Source organism: Macrobrachium nipponense, chromosome 12 (assembly GCF_015104395.2).
Source record: "Macrobrachium nipponense isolate FS-2020 chromosome 12, ASM1510439v2, whole genome shotgun sequence".
Classification (NCBI taxonomy): Eukaryota; Metazoa; Arthropoda; class Malacostraca; order Decapoda; family Palaemonidae; genus Macrobrachium; species Macrobrachium nipponense.
Window position 1 is genome coordinate 99,126,702 of NC_087205.1, and position 14,401 is coordinate 99,141,102.

A 14,401-nucleotide genomic window follows, 5' to 3' on the forward strand; every position below is an offset into this window, starting at 1 on the left:
ACTGCGTGAGCCGGGAGTTTTTGAAATTCTGTCGGACTTCGGAGAAATACAGCTAATTATAGTTTCTTGCCCAGGTAGGTGGGGGAAGTATGAACAAACTTTATTGTATCTTAACAATATCATTTTTGGATGTAGGCACGAGGGACTTCTCATATATTCCCTTGAGGCTATCTTTTTCAATTTCGGTTCATTTCCGTCATTTATATACTTTGCCAAATATTTGCAATGTACTTCCTATTTTCTGGCGGAGTCTTCAGAAAACTTGGGAAGCAAGATGAATTTTGTGCCAAATACTTTCATTGTCACCCAAATATCACTATAATTGGGAAGAAATCTCTATCACGAGAATATATAAGCAAGACCACCGAGATACAAGGCCTGTTCAATGTTTTGTGACGTAAGCAAGGATGGTCCGAGCTGCTAGCACTGACTACGCTGCCAGGACGAAAGAAATATAAACCAAAAACCTCACCAAAACTTCGACGCCATTTTTTGTTTTGCCAGTTATTAATTTCCTTGTTTTTCTTGTTCTTTTTTGCCACTTTTAAATCTTAGTGTACACCAAATAATACTTACTCGAAACATAAGTTATGAGATTAATATAAGATACTAAACAAAAACAATTTTAGTTACATACAGTGTACTGTGTATACCAAAGAACAAACATATTTATCGTTATTAAAAAAAAATATTTATACATTAATAGTCAAATTGCAAGACATCAGTGCATTGGTTTACATCTCAAAAAAAAAAAAGACAATTGTTCATTCTACCATTTGTGAATGAAATAAATTCTACATACAATCATTATTTGGTAGTTAAATTTTCTAACTTTCTCTTTTTAGTAAAGATTTTGTTGGCTACAATATAGTTAATTTTCTTGGGAACAACAATTATTCAATAAAACGCTAGTAGAAACCCATATTAATTTTTCTGTTTTTATGCACTATAACCTTCATTACTTATTGAGTAGCATATTATTATTTAACCCTTTACCTTTGAACGTTTACATTCATGATTGCCACCAAATGTCAAATTTTGACATTCTGCATCCTGAATAAAAAGGCCCAGCGGTTTTTTTTCCAAGAGTTAGTAAAGCTTGAATAAGATACTCATATTTGTAAAACTAAATGAACATTTTGTTTCTCAGAGGTGTAGGGAGATAACGCTTTTAATGACAGTTTATATGAATGTTCAAAGAGTAAACATCTATATCGTGAAGTTTTTCAAAGGGCTGAATGGTGCATAATGAATTTCGTTTTCCATATCATTTACATAAAAAAAAAAAGAGAACTGAGGGAACTTCATGGTTTTATTTATAACTCTCTGGCCAAGCCAATTATTCGATACATGTTTTAGCAAATTTACATGAAAACATATACGAAAAAACAAAAAAGGCGGGGTTTGTTACTCTGAAATGGGCGGGGATACACTATATACGTATATTGACAGTTGTAGAGTTCTAGCAAAATATGACATTGCTCTCCTAATGATAGCATTATGATGTTACAATGCAAAGCACAGTGAAAACTATTTTTTCTAAGCCCACAATTACTTTCTTCAGTGTGCAATGCGAACATCAGCTTTCATGCTTTTAGTGTTAATTTGTATAACTTATTTGAATATAGACTTTACCTGTTCACCATAAAATCAAATGCACTTGTTGCAGCTTCACTACTGTCAAAGGCTGAATAGGCAATAGTTCTGGCTATATAATGAAATTTTGGTTTTAAGTGAGTTTCAGCCACCATCAGTATCACTATTTTGTCATTGGGTAGCCATGATTTGCATTTACTCTTAATGTACATCATTTGAGTCATTTTGTTCTGAAGCTGAGCAGACCTGTTTGGAAAAACACTCTTCTGATGGTAGAGTAACTTTCAGGGGAAGTACTATATAACAAGGACACAATATTACCAGCTCTGATGAATAATAAAATTTATTCAGTCATTAACTACAGCTGTTTAAATATGAACTTCAGCACAGGCAAGTGTTTGATTGACTGCCCATATAAAATTATTGGCAAAAATGAAATAACTAGTTTTATAACAGCAATGCTATTGCAGTGTTAGAAATACATTCAGGAGTATCAGCTCTCTGAAGTTATTGAATGTATGCTTAATGATATCCGTAGGAATCTTGAAATCTCCAGTGACGTACTTCAGCGACATGAAAAATGCATGTACTGTGCAGTTAGCCTTAACTGTAGGTATAGCGTTGTGGCATACAGTATGATATTTCATTAATCTGTACTCAAGTTTTAGTTTTACCTGTGGAAGAAGAAACATGGTCTTTTAATATTTTAAGTGTATAAAAGATCACTAAAAAACCTAGTAATGTAATGAGAATAAAGGTAGGTTAGGTTAGGTTATTGAAATTTCTAATGTAGGCTCCTGTTTTGAATCTGTAACCCTTAGAATACTATGGCAGTCTAATTTTATGCACCTTAACCCATAATCAAGTTGCGATGAATCCATAACTTCAATGTGTGTGGTAATGTAATTCTGAGTACCTTGTCTGAAGGTTCTATCACACAGTTAGGTATCATGTTTGCAACCTTCTTACCTGACCCAGCCCTTGCCCCAAACATTGCTCTTTACCACATATAGGCTACAGCATGCTTTGCTAAATTTCTTCTGGGGTTTCTCTGCACTTGAGTAAACGTAGGTTTTACCTTTTATTCTATTACTTGTTTGATATGTTTGCCCTTTTTTTTTGCTTGTTGCTAACTCTTTTTATATGCTGCTTGCCTTACCTGACTACTGCTACCATATTAGTCTTGCCTATTATGACATATAGATTGTTTTTTTTTTTTTTTTCTTTTTCCAAACCTTTATAAGTTCAGAACTGGGAGTTGTTTGACATAGGCTACTCTGGGAGTTGTTGGACACAGGCTACACTTGATGTTGTTGGACACAGGCTACACTGGATGTTGTTGGACACAGGCTACACTGGGTGTTGTTTGGCATAGGCTACAGTGGGTGTTGTTTGGCATAAGCTATGCTGGGTGTTGTTTGGTATAGGCTACACTGGGAGTTCTTTGACTTACGCTAGCCTATATTCGACTCTGCTAAACATTGATTGACATGAATTCCTACTAAAATTCGATGTTGGCTAAACCAGTCTTTCTTTATATTGCACCTGACCTTGTTGCTCACAACTCCTACCTAAAAAATGCAGATGACTGTATTTATATTGCAGTCGAAAGTCATCCAGAGACAGAAGTCAAATAGGTAGGCTAGTGTGTACCTGTTGCAGTGAACTTAGTGCCGAGTTTATCTGCTTACCACAGTAAGTTCGTCCAGTAAAGGACACAAGATGTGTCCATGGTTCACTACCACATTATGGCATATAAGTTTTATGTTCCAATTCATAAATAAAACAATGGAACCACGAAAACATCTCGTGTCCAAGTGATGTAAGGGAAGGAAGATCGAGTCGAGTGAGTCACCAGTCCCCAGCCTTGGAGAGTCGGATCACCAGGGTCAACGTCATCATGTCATGACGTCACATCGAACAGGCCTTCTATCTCGCTATCTCGGTGGTCTTGATATAAGCGCTCAGTGGCGTGCTCGGTATGATGTTGGCATACCACCTCGGTGTCCGTAAGTTCGATTCTAGGGCATTCCATTGAGGTGTGAGAGATGCGTATTTCTGGTGATAAAGTTCACTCTCGACAAGGTTCGGAAATCACGTAAAGCATTTGGTTCCGTTGCTGAATAACCACTGGTAACATGAAACGTAAAAACACCATACAGACAGACGAGAGTATATACAAAGTTCTAAGGGGATCACAATAATAAAAATCTTAAAAGTTCGTGTATAATCTATAAACACTTCATAAAAGCTTTCGAACCCTTCCCTGGACAGAAGATGTACCCAGGGAAGGGTTCGAAAGCCTTTATGAAAGGTTTATGAATTATACACGAACTTGTAACATTTTTATTAGTGTGGACCCCTTAGAACATAACACTATGATTGTACATCCTTGATAAGGAATATTGAGCATTTTGCTCACATCAAGTCATCATTACCATTTCATTTTTTTAGGATTGTTCATCATTACGAATCATAGCTTTAAGGTAGCAGCGAAGTGCATTTCTCATTCATTTGTATGTACATTGGAGTGACTTCATATTTTTTTTCGATTTGTAGACTCCAAGTTTCTGTGTCGTTAAACCTTTTCTCTTCGGTGTCCCTCTGCTGAAGTTCATTTATGTAACGAGAATATATAATACGTATATGTATATATATAATGTATAAATGTATTCGTTTAATATATGTATATATATATATATATTATATATATATATAGATATATATATATTATATATTTGTTTATATATATCTTATATACACATACATAATTACATACCTATATAATTATATATATATATATCTATATATATATATATATATATAATATATATATATATATATATATATATAATATATATATATATATATATATATATATATAAGATATGATAATTAAATATATAAATATAAATATAATATATATATATATATATTTATATCATATGTGTATATATAAATTCCCCATTTATTTAAATTATAAATGTTATGTATAATATATATACATATACGTGTATATATGTATATATACAATCACATATATATTTCAAACTGAAAAGTACACGGTCATCAACGCTGTCATAAACAGTTGAAGTGTTGCCATTTCTAGTCATCTAAGAGGGGTTTAAATTTCACATATTCTACACTTGTTTTCTATACTGTTCCGGCCAACGCTAAGTTTTTAGTTTGGCAATAAACAAACAGCAGAAATAGGAGGAAGCGGTTGGAAATTACTTGGCGGTCACACTCAGGAGTCATTCCATGCAAAAGACGAGAGTAGTACGTACTCGAGAGTTTCCTACTTGCAGAATGCAGTCGGGTGTTTGTTTGTTTGTTTGTGTTTTTTTGAATGTGCATTTGATTTAGTTTATTAGACTGTTCTAATGATTGTGAATTTGATTTGTCTGTATACCTTTGAGAAAATGTTTCACAGCGCTATAGTATCAGCTTGATAACCATTGCTTTAAAAATATGTCGCCTCACACCAAGAAAAATGATGAATATGTGTATTACCTGCAGGTAGCTGATTTAAAGACCCAGATTAATGCAAAATACTTTTCTATAATACTATATACATAAATATGGTATACATTAACAAAACATACTAATCTTGTATGTATGCTGCTGTGGGGTTTAGTCAAAAGTATACACACTAAAGTCCCACGTTAACGCAAAACACTATTATATAACTTATACATAAATACTATATAAATTAACAAAACATATCAATCTTGTATGTATGCTGCTATGGATTTTAGTCAAGAGGATATATATACAATGACAAATATCATCTTAAGGGATTGATATCACATGATACGTAGGTTAAGAATCATTATCAATCACAAGGACAGCTAGACCCTCGTCTGGAGAAGCCAATACTTTGTCGATTTGTCTGTGAAAGACCTTTCCCTCACTCGCTGGATCAAGCGAGCCGTCGACTTCACTTGCAAATATCTCGTCCAGAGGGACGTGGGAGTCGGCTTGGAATTCCTCGCACGTTCTGGAAGAGTAGCCTGACCATATCCCTTCGGATCATGTGATGCATCGCGCTCGGTTAGTGAAGTAGAGTGTTCTTCGTTATTTGCCAGTACTGCGGCGTTTGCAGAATGCAGGTGTCTGGAAGGCGCTCTCTCTGTCTGTCGATCGCTGACCTGCATTACCTGCCGATAAGGGGTTCCCTCGTTAGTCTGCTGGGTCCATGCAGTTGTCGTGCTTGCATCTGCATGCCTGGAGTCACACTTGCTTGAATCTGCGATGTTATGTTCTTCATAGGCTGACTTCGAGTTGCATATTGCTTCCGGATTAGATGAAGGTTTGATTCGAGCGGACGAAAGCAAACCGACGCTCTGATGGATGTTGTTGAAGCCGTTGGCGGCCAGGAATACGAATGCCTGAAGTTAGATTTTGAAATATTATTAGGTCAGCAGTTATGTGCCGGAAGCTGTTTATTGTCATTATTAAGATATACGTACATCATATATTAAGTTGCCAGAATGTTTTTTTAAGGTTAGACGTGATTATCACCAACAACGAAAACAAGTAATGATGATGAAAACGAGGGTGATAATGATTATGAAATTAGATTTTGAAATATTATTAGGTCAGCAGTTACGTGCCTGAAGCTGTTTATTGTCATTATAAAGATATACGTACATCAGATCTTAAGTTCTTAAAGTTTTTTCTTTTCTTTTGTGGGTTAGTCGTGATCATCACCAACAACGAAAACCAGTAATGATGATAAAAACGAGGGTGATAATGATAATTATCACCAACAACGAAAACCAGTAATGATAATAAAAACGAGGGGGATGATGATGATAATGATCTTTCTCTGACCTGGAACGCGACGTTCGTTGGGTATCTGACTTTCCAATCGAGATTCTGGGTATCTTCGTGACCTAAGCGACCCACGATGACCCATTCGTTTCCGTGGTCGTCACTCAGAGCACTGAGGATTCTTGTGTCCATCTGTTGAAGAGAAGCAATGGTGTTTTCAAATGCTCTCAGTTTAGTTAGCATCAGATAATGAACCATGTCATCTTATTAGCGGAAGTTGGTTTTCTAGGTCTGTCACCTTGTTAAAGAGCTAGAAGAGGGAAGAAAAATAATTATTCATTAAGGTAATTTGATTAGAATCTTGAGAAATATGACGTTTTCCTCCTTACACGAGGCAATTAGTTTACTGAGACTTAAGAGAATCATGACACAACCTTAGCTCTTCTTTTTTTTTTTTTTTTTTTTTTTTTTTTTTTTGTTTTTTTTTTTTTTTTTTTTTGTTTTTTTTTTTTTTTTTTTTTTTTTTTTTTTTTTTTTTTTAAAGGAAAAATGACGTCTCGGAAATGAAGAATATTTTATAGAAACAGAACCTATAGCAGTCGCGGCGACTTCTTGAAGGAATAGGAAATAAAATTGAGGCAGGCGTCACTGACGCCTGCGTGAAATATGGTACCATCCTGCCGACCGAAAAAAACACACACACACACAAGTGGGAGGTCAAGCCTCCCCCCCCAACGCCCCCCTCCCTCATTCCACCATTTCCTCTGCCACCACCACAAGGAGTAGGCACGATCAATCACGGGGAAAGTTTGGGAAATGGGCCATGCAAAGGAGGCGCAGCTCTTGCGGTGACTTTCGTGTGAAATTCTGAATGGCTGCTGCTGTTGCTGACAGACGGGGGTACCTTCGAAGGACCGAGGAGGACCGGACAAAAAAAAAAAAAAAAAAAAAAAAAGTAAAAAATGCGTCGGCGTTTCTTCGGCGCAATCGAGTTTGCTTTACAGCCTATAATCGAGGACAACGAAGATAGGTCTTATCTTTCGGTGGTCTCGGTTTAATTTTGCATTAATCTTTAACCACGGCCCGGTAGTGGCCTGTCTTGAATAGTTGCCAGGCGTATGGTATTGGATAACTTTAACCGTAAATAAAATAAAAACTACTAAGGCTAGATGGCTGTAATTTGTCATTTTTGATGATTGGAGAGTAGGTGATCAACATAATAACTTGCAGCCTTTCTAGCCTCGGCAGCAGTTTTTTAAGATCTGAGGGCGGACAGATTGACATACCCGGCACAATAGTTTTTTTTATTTTTTTTTTATAGAAATGGGTCGCGAAGGACTGCTACGGGATTTTGCTGTGGTCACTTTCCAGTGAGAGTTTGAAGGGAAAAGCTGAGGGGAAAGAAGGAGGGACTGAAAGCTCTTCCTAGCCAACAACGGGGCTTTCAGTGAAAACGAAAAAAAAAAAAGACCTTTTAATTGCTGGATCGTTTCTCTCGCCTCCCCTTTCACTTTTACATACGGTGAGGAGTAATGACTTGATTTTGGAAAATGTAACACCTGGAAAGTTTGACTGCCTGCAACTGAAAGTTTGCCACGAAGCAAGATTTTCCAGTCTTCAAGAGGGGAAGGTATAGCGGTCTAACATAACTAGTTATATCTCGGATGGAGACCCTCTCTTAAACAGGTTTCGTTAAAAATGTCTTCTCTATTTTTTTTTCTATTTTTTTTAAATAGAGAAGACTCTTTACAAGATTAATAGTTCTGAAGCAGCAACCATGTTTAACAAAGCATAACTAGTTATTGTTAGTGTTAACTTGGATGACAAATTTCAAAATTAGTTGTAGTTAGTAGTAAATAATCTTAACTTGGATGACGAATTTCAAACCTATACATTGAGTAGTTTTAACTTGGATGACAACTCTCAAACATTATTACAATTAGTAGTTTTAATTAACTTGGATGACAAATTCCAAACATAATTACAGTTACTTTTAACTTGGATCACAAATTTCAAACCTTAAAACAATGAGTAGTTTTAACTTTTATAACAAATTTCAAACCTTAAAACAATGAGTGGTTTTCTTAACCGGGATAACAAATTTCAAGAACATGCAAATAAATCCACATTTAGACAATCGTTGAACTTCTTGACGGAAGTGGAATAATCTGCGTCTTTTTAACGACATACCAACACAGCCCCGCCAGCACACTCGTGAATTAATTCTGAGATTATTTATGTATTATATATATATATATATATATATATATATATATATATATATAAATATAAATAGATATTGTAAAATATATTATTATATACATTTATACATATATTTTATATATATTGATATATAATAATACTTATTTATACATATTATATATATATGTATATATATTATATATATATATATATATATATATATATATATATATATATATATATATATATATATATAATACTATATATATATATATGTATAAGCCCACCGATCTGTCTACCTGCGTCTTCGCTTATGAACCGAAGAGAAGTCACGGGGGGTGGGGGGGGGTGTTGAAATAAGCGAAATATAAAACAAAAATAAGAGGTTGAGATCATCCACTGTATATACGTACTACGTCCGAGAAGTCCTGTATCGACGACGAAGGCTTCTTGAGGAGCGGAAGTTGTTGGTTGGAGTAAGAGAGACATCGTGACGGGATTACTCCTCCTCCTCCTCCTCCGACGGTTACGTCTGCCGATGAAAAATGACGGAACATGGAAATTAGTTGAGAGAGAGAATGTTAGGAGAGAAATATTTTTTTATTTTTAGGTGAAGTTATTGCAAGCCTAATGAACTGACAGATAATCGAAGTCAGCTGGCTGAAATGAATGATATATGTATACACACACACACACACAAATATATATATATATATATATATATATATATATATATATATATATATATATATATATATATATATATATTTAAGTTAAAATAAACACTACAGATCAACAAGTAAACAAAATAACGGCACAGATTTAATGTTTCGATCAATATCGTTGATATCAACAATCTAGGATATTAACGTCTTAGAGTAATTATTATATATTTCAAAATTCCGTCCGCTCATCGTCAGCGATGACAGTCTCGAGAAACCCACAACTGAACGAACCCTGGCGTTCATTATAGTCCTCATCAGATTCTGATGCCGGTTTCCGGATACGTAATTGAATTTGACGTTTTTGCTGCAGCGGTTCGTTTCTCCGGCTGATGATGGTATTACCAAGAATCATAACAGTGTCAAAATAGGAAAATATATGTAGTGAAGAGTGATCACTGCTGGAGAGAGAGAGAGAGAGAGAGGGATTTCATATGTGTTAAAGAGTAAGCATTGGTGGGGGTTGGAGAGAGAAAGAGAGGAAATCATATGTGTTAAAGAGTGATCATTGCTAGTAAGAGTTAGAGAGGAAATAATGTGTCAAAGAGTGATCATTAGGGCGGTGGAGAGAGAAAGAGAGAAAATCATGTGTTAAAGAGTGATCATTGCTAGGGAGAGAGAGACACAGAGACAGAGAAATGACTTTCATATGTATTAACGAGTGATCATTGCTGGAGGGAGCAAGAGACAGAGAGAGAGAGAGAAGAGAGAGAGAGAGAGAGAGATTTGGCTGGAAGTAGATAGCAACCTGACAGGAAAATATGCAAGATAATCGATTAACCAGGATAAAATTTGGCCAGAAGGTCGATTCTCGGGCATTCCATCGAGGTGTGAGAGATGTGTATTTCTGGTAATAGAAGTTCACTCTCGACGTGGTTCGGAAGCCACTTAAAGCCGTCGGTCCCGTTGCTGAATAACCACTGGCTCCTTGCAACGTAAAAACACCATACAAACAAATAGGGTAAAAGTAGAAACAGAAAGAGAGAGAGAGAGATCTTGGCAGGAATTTACTCCAATTAAAAATGATCGAGGATGACAATGATGAAAATTATAGCCACAGTACATTGCCAAAAGCGATCTATGCAGAATGGAAAAATGATACAAAAAACGGGAGGAAAATACAATAAAAGACATTGTTACCTGGATGAAGAAAGCAAGGAAAATGAGACACGTTGTCCTGGTTTGCCTCTTGGGCCGAATTCCAACGGTTGGGGGAAAGTTGTCGATTGTCCTTCGTTTTCCTCATGATGTCCTGGGATGGAAGGAAATGAGAATGGTGAGTACTTAGGAAAACAATAACAGATATCTCTCTCTCTCTCTCTCTCTCTCTCTCTCTCTCTCTCTCTCTCTCTCTCTCTCTCTCGATGTATATATGTATACATATTTACAAGGCATTTGGGGTGAAGTATCGGTCACAATGGCAATATGTTTTTTTTTCTATTAATGGGGCCTTTATATATATATATATATATATTAGATATATATATACATATATATATATATACACATATATATATAGTATATATATATATACATATATATATACATATACATACATACATACATACATACATACATACATGCATACATATGCCTGACTATCTTTTCAATCTGAACTTTCCCAATGGCTTCAGATAATAAACTAAATCACGTGTTTACTTTGTGATTTCCTAGTATATATATATGATGCATATGCATACACACACACACACACACACACACACATATATATATGTATGTATGTATGTATGTATATAAATCTGCTTGTGTGTGCACGTGTGTATACACACATTACGAAAGTGAATGGGAAAAATTTATTGATAGAATACTTGAAGCAAGTTTTAATAAGACCCCTTTATAAGCAGAAAGCAAAAGGACCATTTCCACCTAAATTCACGAGGAAATCTGAATCCCAGCTCTTCCAAGATCCCAGGAAATCCCAATATTATTCACTTCGCAATGTGTCCATTCTTTTTGTTTTATAATTATTAAATTATAGGTAAATAGGCAGTAATGTGCATATATACAATACTGTAAATTGTAAGGAACTGTAAATGTATATTTTTTAAACAAACGTTAAATAAAATAAAAGATAACCCATAAAAAATAGCTCCAAGGGAAGGAGAGTCAGGAGGGGAAAATGCAATAAAAAAATAAATAGAAAAAAATAGATAATACGTGTTTTAGTGCTACAGCTGAATTAACTTGAATAAATCGAAACCAGACAGCTTTCTCGGTGGTTCGACCGGAGGCTTGCAACGCCTTGCACACAAACTATGTAATTAGTTTTCCCTAAAATTACATCATATTCGGGAGGAAAAAACTTTCACATTTGTTGAATTGTCTTTTCTGCCGATCCTGCCTGAAAAGGTTTCTTAGTGCTACTTTGGGCTTGTTATCTACGCGTCATCTACTCCGAGGTGCTATAGTAGATTCACATCAACCGTGCGTCTGGTGTATAGGCCAGTCCCTTACGACGCTCTTGATTGACTGTTGATAGGCCAATCACAGGGCTTGAAACTCTCTCGAGAGACAGTTTCCAGCCCTGTATGTCCCACCTCTCCTGAGGGATACTTTTGAAAGACGTATCCCTCAAGAGAGGTGGAACATTCATCATACTTATGTGAAATCTCTCGAGAGAATGAGAGTTTCCAGCCCTGTGATTGGCTTATCAGCAGCCAATCAAGAGCGCCGTAAGGGACTGGCCTAGACATCAGATGCACCGTTGATGTGAATCTACTATAGTATTAAACAGGGTTAATCCTGGTACTAAACACTGTATATGTATCCACCGATATGTATCCACCTTGGCGGCCTGTTTTTAGTACAAGCTCGTTGGGGATTGCCGTAAAAAACATGAACAAAAGACTGTCAGTATCATTCAGATAATGACCCCCAAGAAATTTTAGCGGATTACCGTAAAAACATGAACAAAAGGCTGTAAATTTCATCAAGATAATGACCCTCCAAGAAATATTAGTCGTGGATACCGACGACCCTCGAAAACTCTTGAGGGTCACTATCTTGTAAAGATCCCATTTCTTTAAGAGAGACATCACGTACCTGATAAGTAAGTGGCTCTTCAAGATGTCACCCCTGACAGCGGGTAGTCGAAAATGGAGCTGGTGTTTGAGTGGTCGCCGTATTTACTCTCGTACTCTACCAACCGGATGTGCTTCCTTCGATTCGAGGGAACGGATAGTTTACCCAACAAATATGGTAATGTTTACTTTATATTTCCTTTTGCTTTATGTGTATTCATTATATATATATGCTTTTGCCATGATTTTCTCGTGGGAAGATGATCCTACGTGCAGTTTTCAAAATATGCCGCTACAAGGCTTTTCAAAATGGCGCGGCAACTTTAGTATACTTATACAGAGCTGAAACAGGTTGAACTTGAGAGATTATCTGCGTACGACAAGAGAGAATGATTCATCTGAAATTTCAAACGTTGCGAGAGTGGTAAGATGGCGGAATCATGACGTCTTTTAGTTGGAGCCACGAACAGTTTTGAATTGAGTGTATGTCCGCAAATTGGAGGAAGTTGGAAATGATGCAATGTTCGCTCATGATGGGTGATCTATGCTCGCTGATCTTGACGTGAGTGCAGACGGGGATTCTCGTGGTGGGGTTTGGGGAACGGATTGCTGGTGTTGGGGGCGGGAGAGGATAATATACATTTTTTTTTTTTTTTTTTTTTTTTTGCTGATAGGTAAGATGGGTGAAAGATGAGTGAGGGCAGTTAGCTAGCTAAACATGGTACGGAATAGTTAAGAAAGTTAAATATTAGTAACAGTAATGTAGAGTGTGGTTTATCCACAATTTCACTTGGGTAAGGGTATAATTTTTCTAACTAGTATTAACCTTCTGACCAGCAAATATGCATATCCAGTTAATCCCTGTAAGGGGGGTGCGGGTAGAGCCATCGGTGCACCACACGCCGCGCACTGTAGGCATTACTTTAGGCTCTTTGCAGCGTCCCTTTGGCCACTACCTGCAGTCCCTTTCATTCCCTTTTACTGTACCTCCGTTCATATTCTCTTTCTTTTACATTCCTTTCCACTCTCTCCTAAAAGTTATTTCATAGCGCAACTGCTTTGAGGTTTTCTTCCTGTTGCACCTTCTAGACCTTTATACTGTCAATTACCGTGTCAGCGCTGAATGATCTCATAGATCTCCAGCGCTTTGCCTTTGGCCTAAATCCTATATTCTGTTCCATTCGGTCACCGTTTCACACCAACTGATTTTCTGCATATAATGAAATGAATTACCTACGATTATATCTCACCGGATGTGGCTGTCCTATTGCTAACAATTTAAATTCTAATTTGTTCGTAATAAAAAAGAAAAATGAAAGAGAAAATCGGTGACTCAAAAGGATGCTATTCACCACACTCATCGGAACTCGTCAAAGTCACCGAAATAGACGTGTCAGGAATTTTTTTCGATAACAGCACATTTGCCATATGCATTCCTTTCATGACAGCGCATCAGTGGCGTGATCGGTATGGTCTTGGCCTGCCACCTCAGTGGCCGCGAGTTCGATTCCCGTGCATTCCATTGATGGGTTAGAGATGTATATTTCTGGTGATAGAAGTTCACTCTCGATGTGGCTCGGAAGTCACGTAAAGCTGTTGGTCTCGTTGCTGAATAACCACTAGTTCCATGCAACGTAAAAACACCAAGCAAACAAACAATTCTTTTTATGATAGATACTTTGGTACTTTCCTCACTCTGATCAGAAGGAGAGAAAGACCCAAATCGAGACAGATGACAGAAAATAAATGACCGTGAGATAAAGGGAGGCGGTTTTACCTCTTCGTCAAAAGATGTTCTCATTTTAGACCTAAGAGGAAGACACTCCTGATGGTATCAGATGCGATTTGGCTTCGTTGGAGGAGTGTTTTCTCCTCTTGAGTATTCGCCTTTGAACGCGTGGTGATGCTTAGAAATAGGAGGATTACTAAATATATTACACACACACACACATACACACATATATATAATGTATGTATGTGTGCGTGTGTGTGTGTGTGGCTGGTAAAAATGTTCTGTTACAACAGAATTCAATCTAATAAAAGGAGCCCATAAAAACGCCAAAT

General features: G+C 36.6%; 1 protein-coding gene across 1 annotated transcript; it reads right to left on the reverse strand.

Moving 5' to 3' along the window:
* Window positions 1-5,150: 5,150 nt before the first annotated feature.
* Window positions 5,151-12,487, reverse strand: LOC135225064 (uncharacterized). The gene is made up of 5 exons (XM_064264329.1): window positions 12,360-12,487; window positions 10,437-10,548; window positions 8,988-9,106; window positions 6,433-6,564; window positions 5,151-5,987 (listed from the first exon to the last, which is right to left on the reverse strand). The coding sequence occupies exons 2-5, from the start codon at window positions 10,540-10,542 to the stop codon at window positions 5,448-5,450; spliced, it is 897 nt and encodes a 298-aa protein (XP_064120399.1). The 5' UTR covers window positions 10,543-10,548; window positions 12,360-12,487; the 3' UTR covers window positions 5,151-5,447.
* Between the last annotated feature and the right edge of the window lie 1,914 nt (window positions 12,488-14,401).

Excerpts from the sequence above, each read along its gene's own strand:
- LOC135225064 (XM_064264329.1), bottom strand. The coding sequence starts at position 10,542 with ATGAGGAAAACGAAGGACAATCGACAACTTTCCCCCAACCGTTGGAAT. Across the intron at positions 9,107-10,436 it reads TCCTTGCTTTCTTCATCCAG|ACGTAACCGTCGGAGGAGGA; the intron begins GTAACAATGTCT and ends TTTCATCGGCAG. Across the intron at positions 6,565-8,987 it reads TACAGGACTTCTCGGACGTA|ATGGACACAAGAATCCTCAG; the intron begins GTACGTATATAC and ends TCTCTTCAACAG.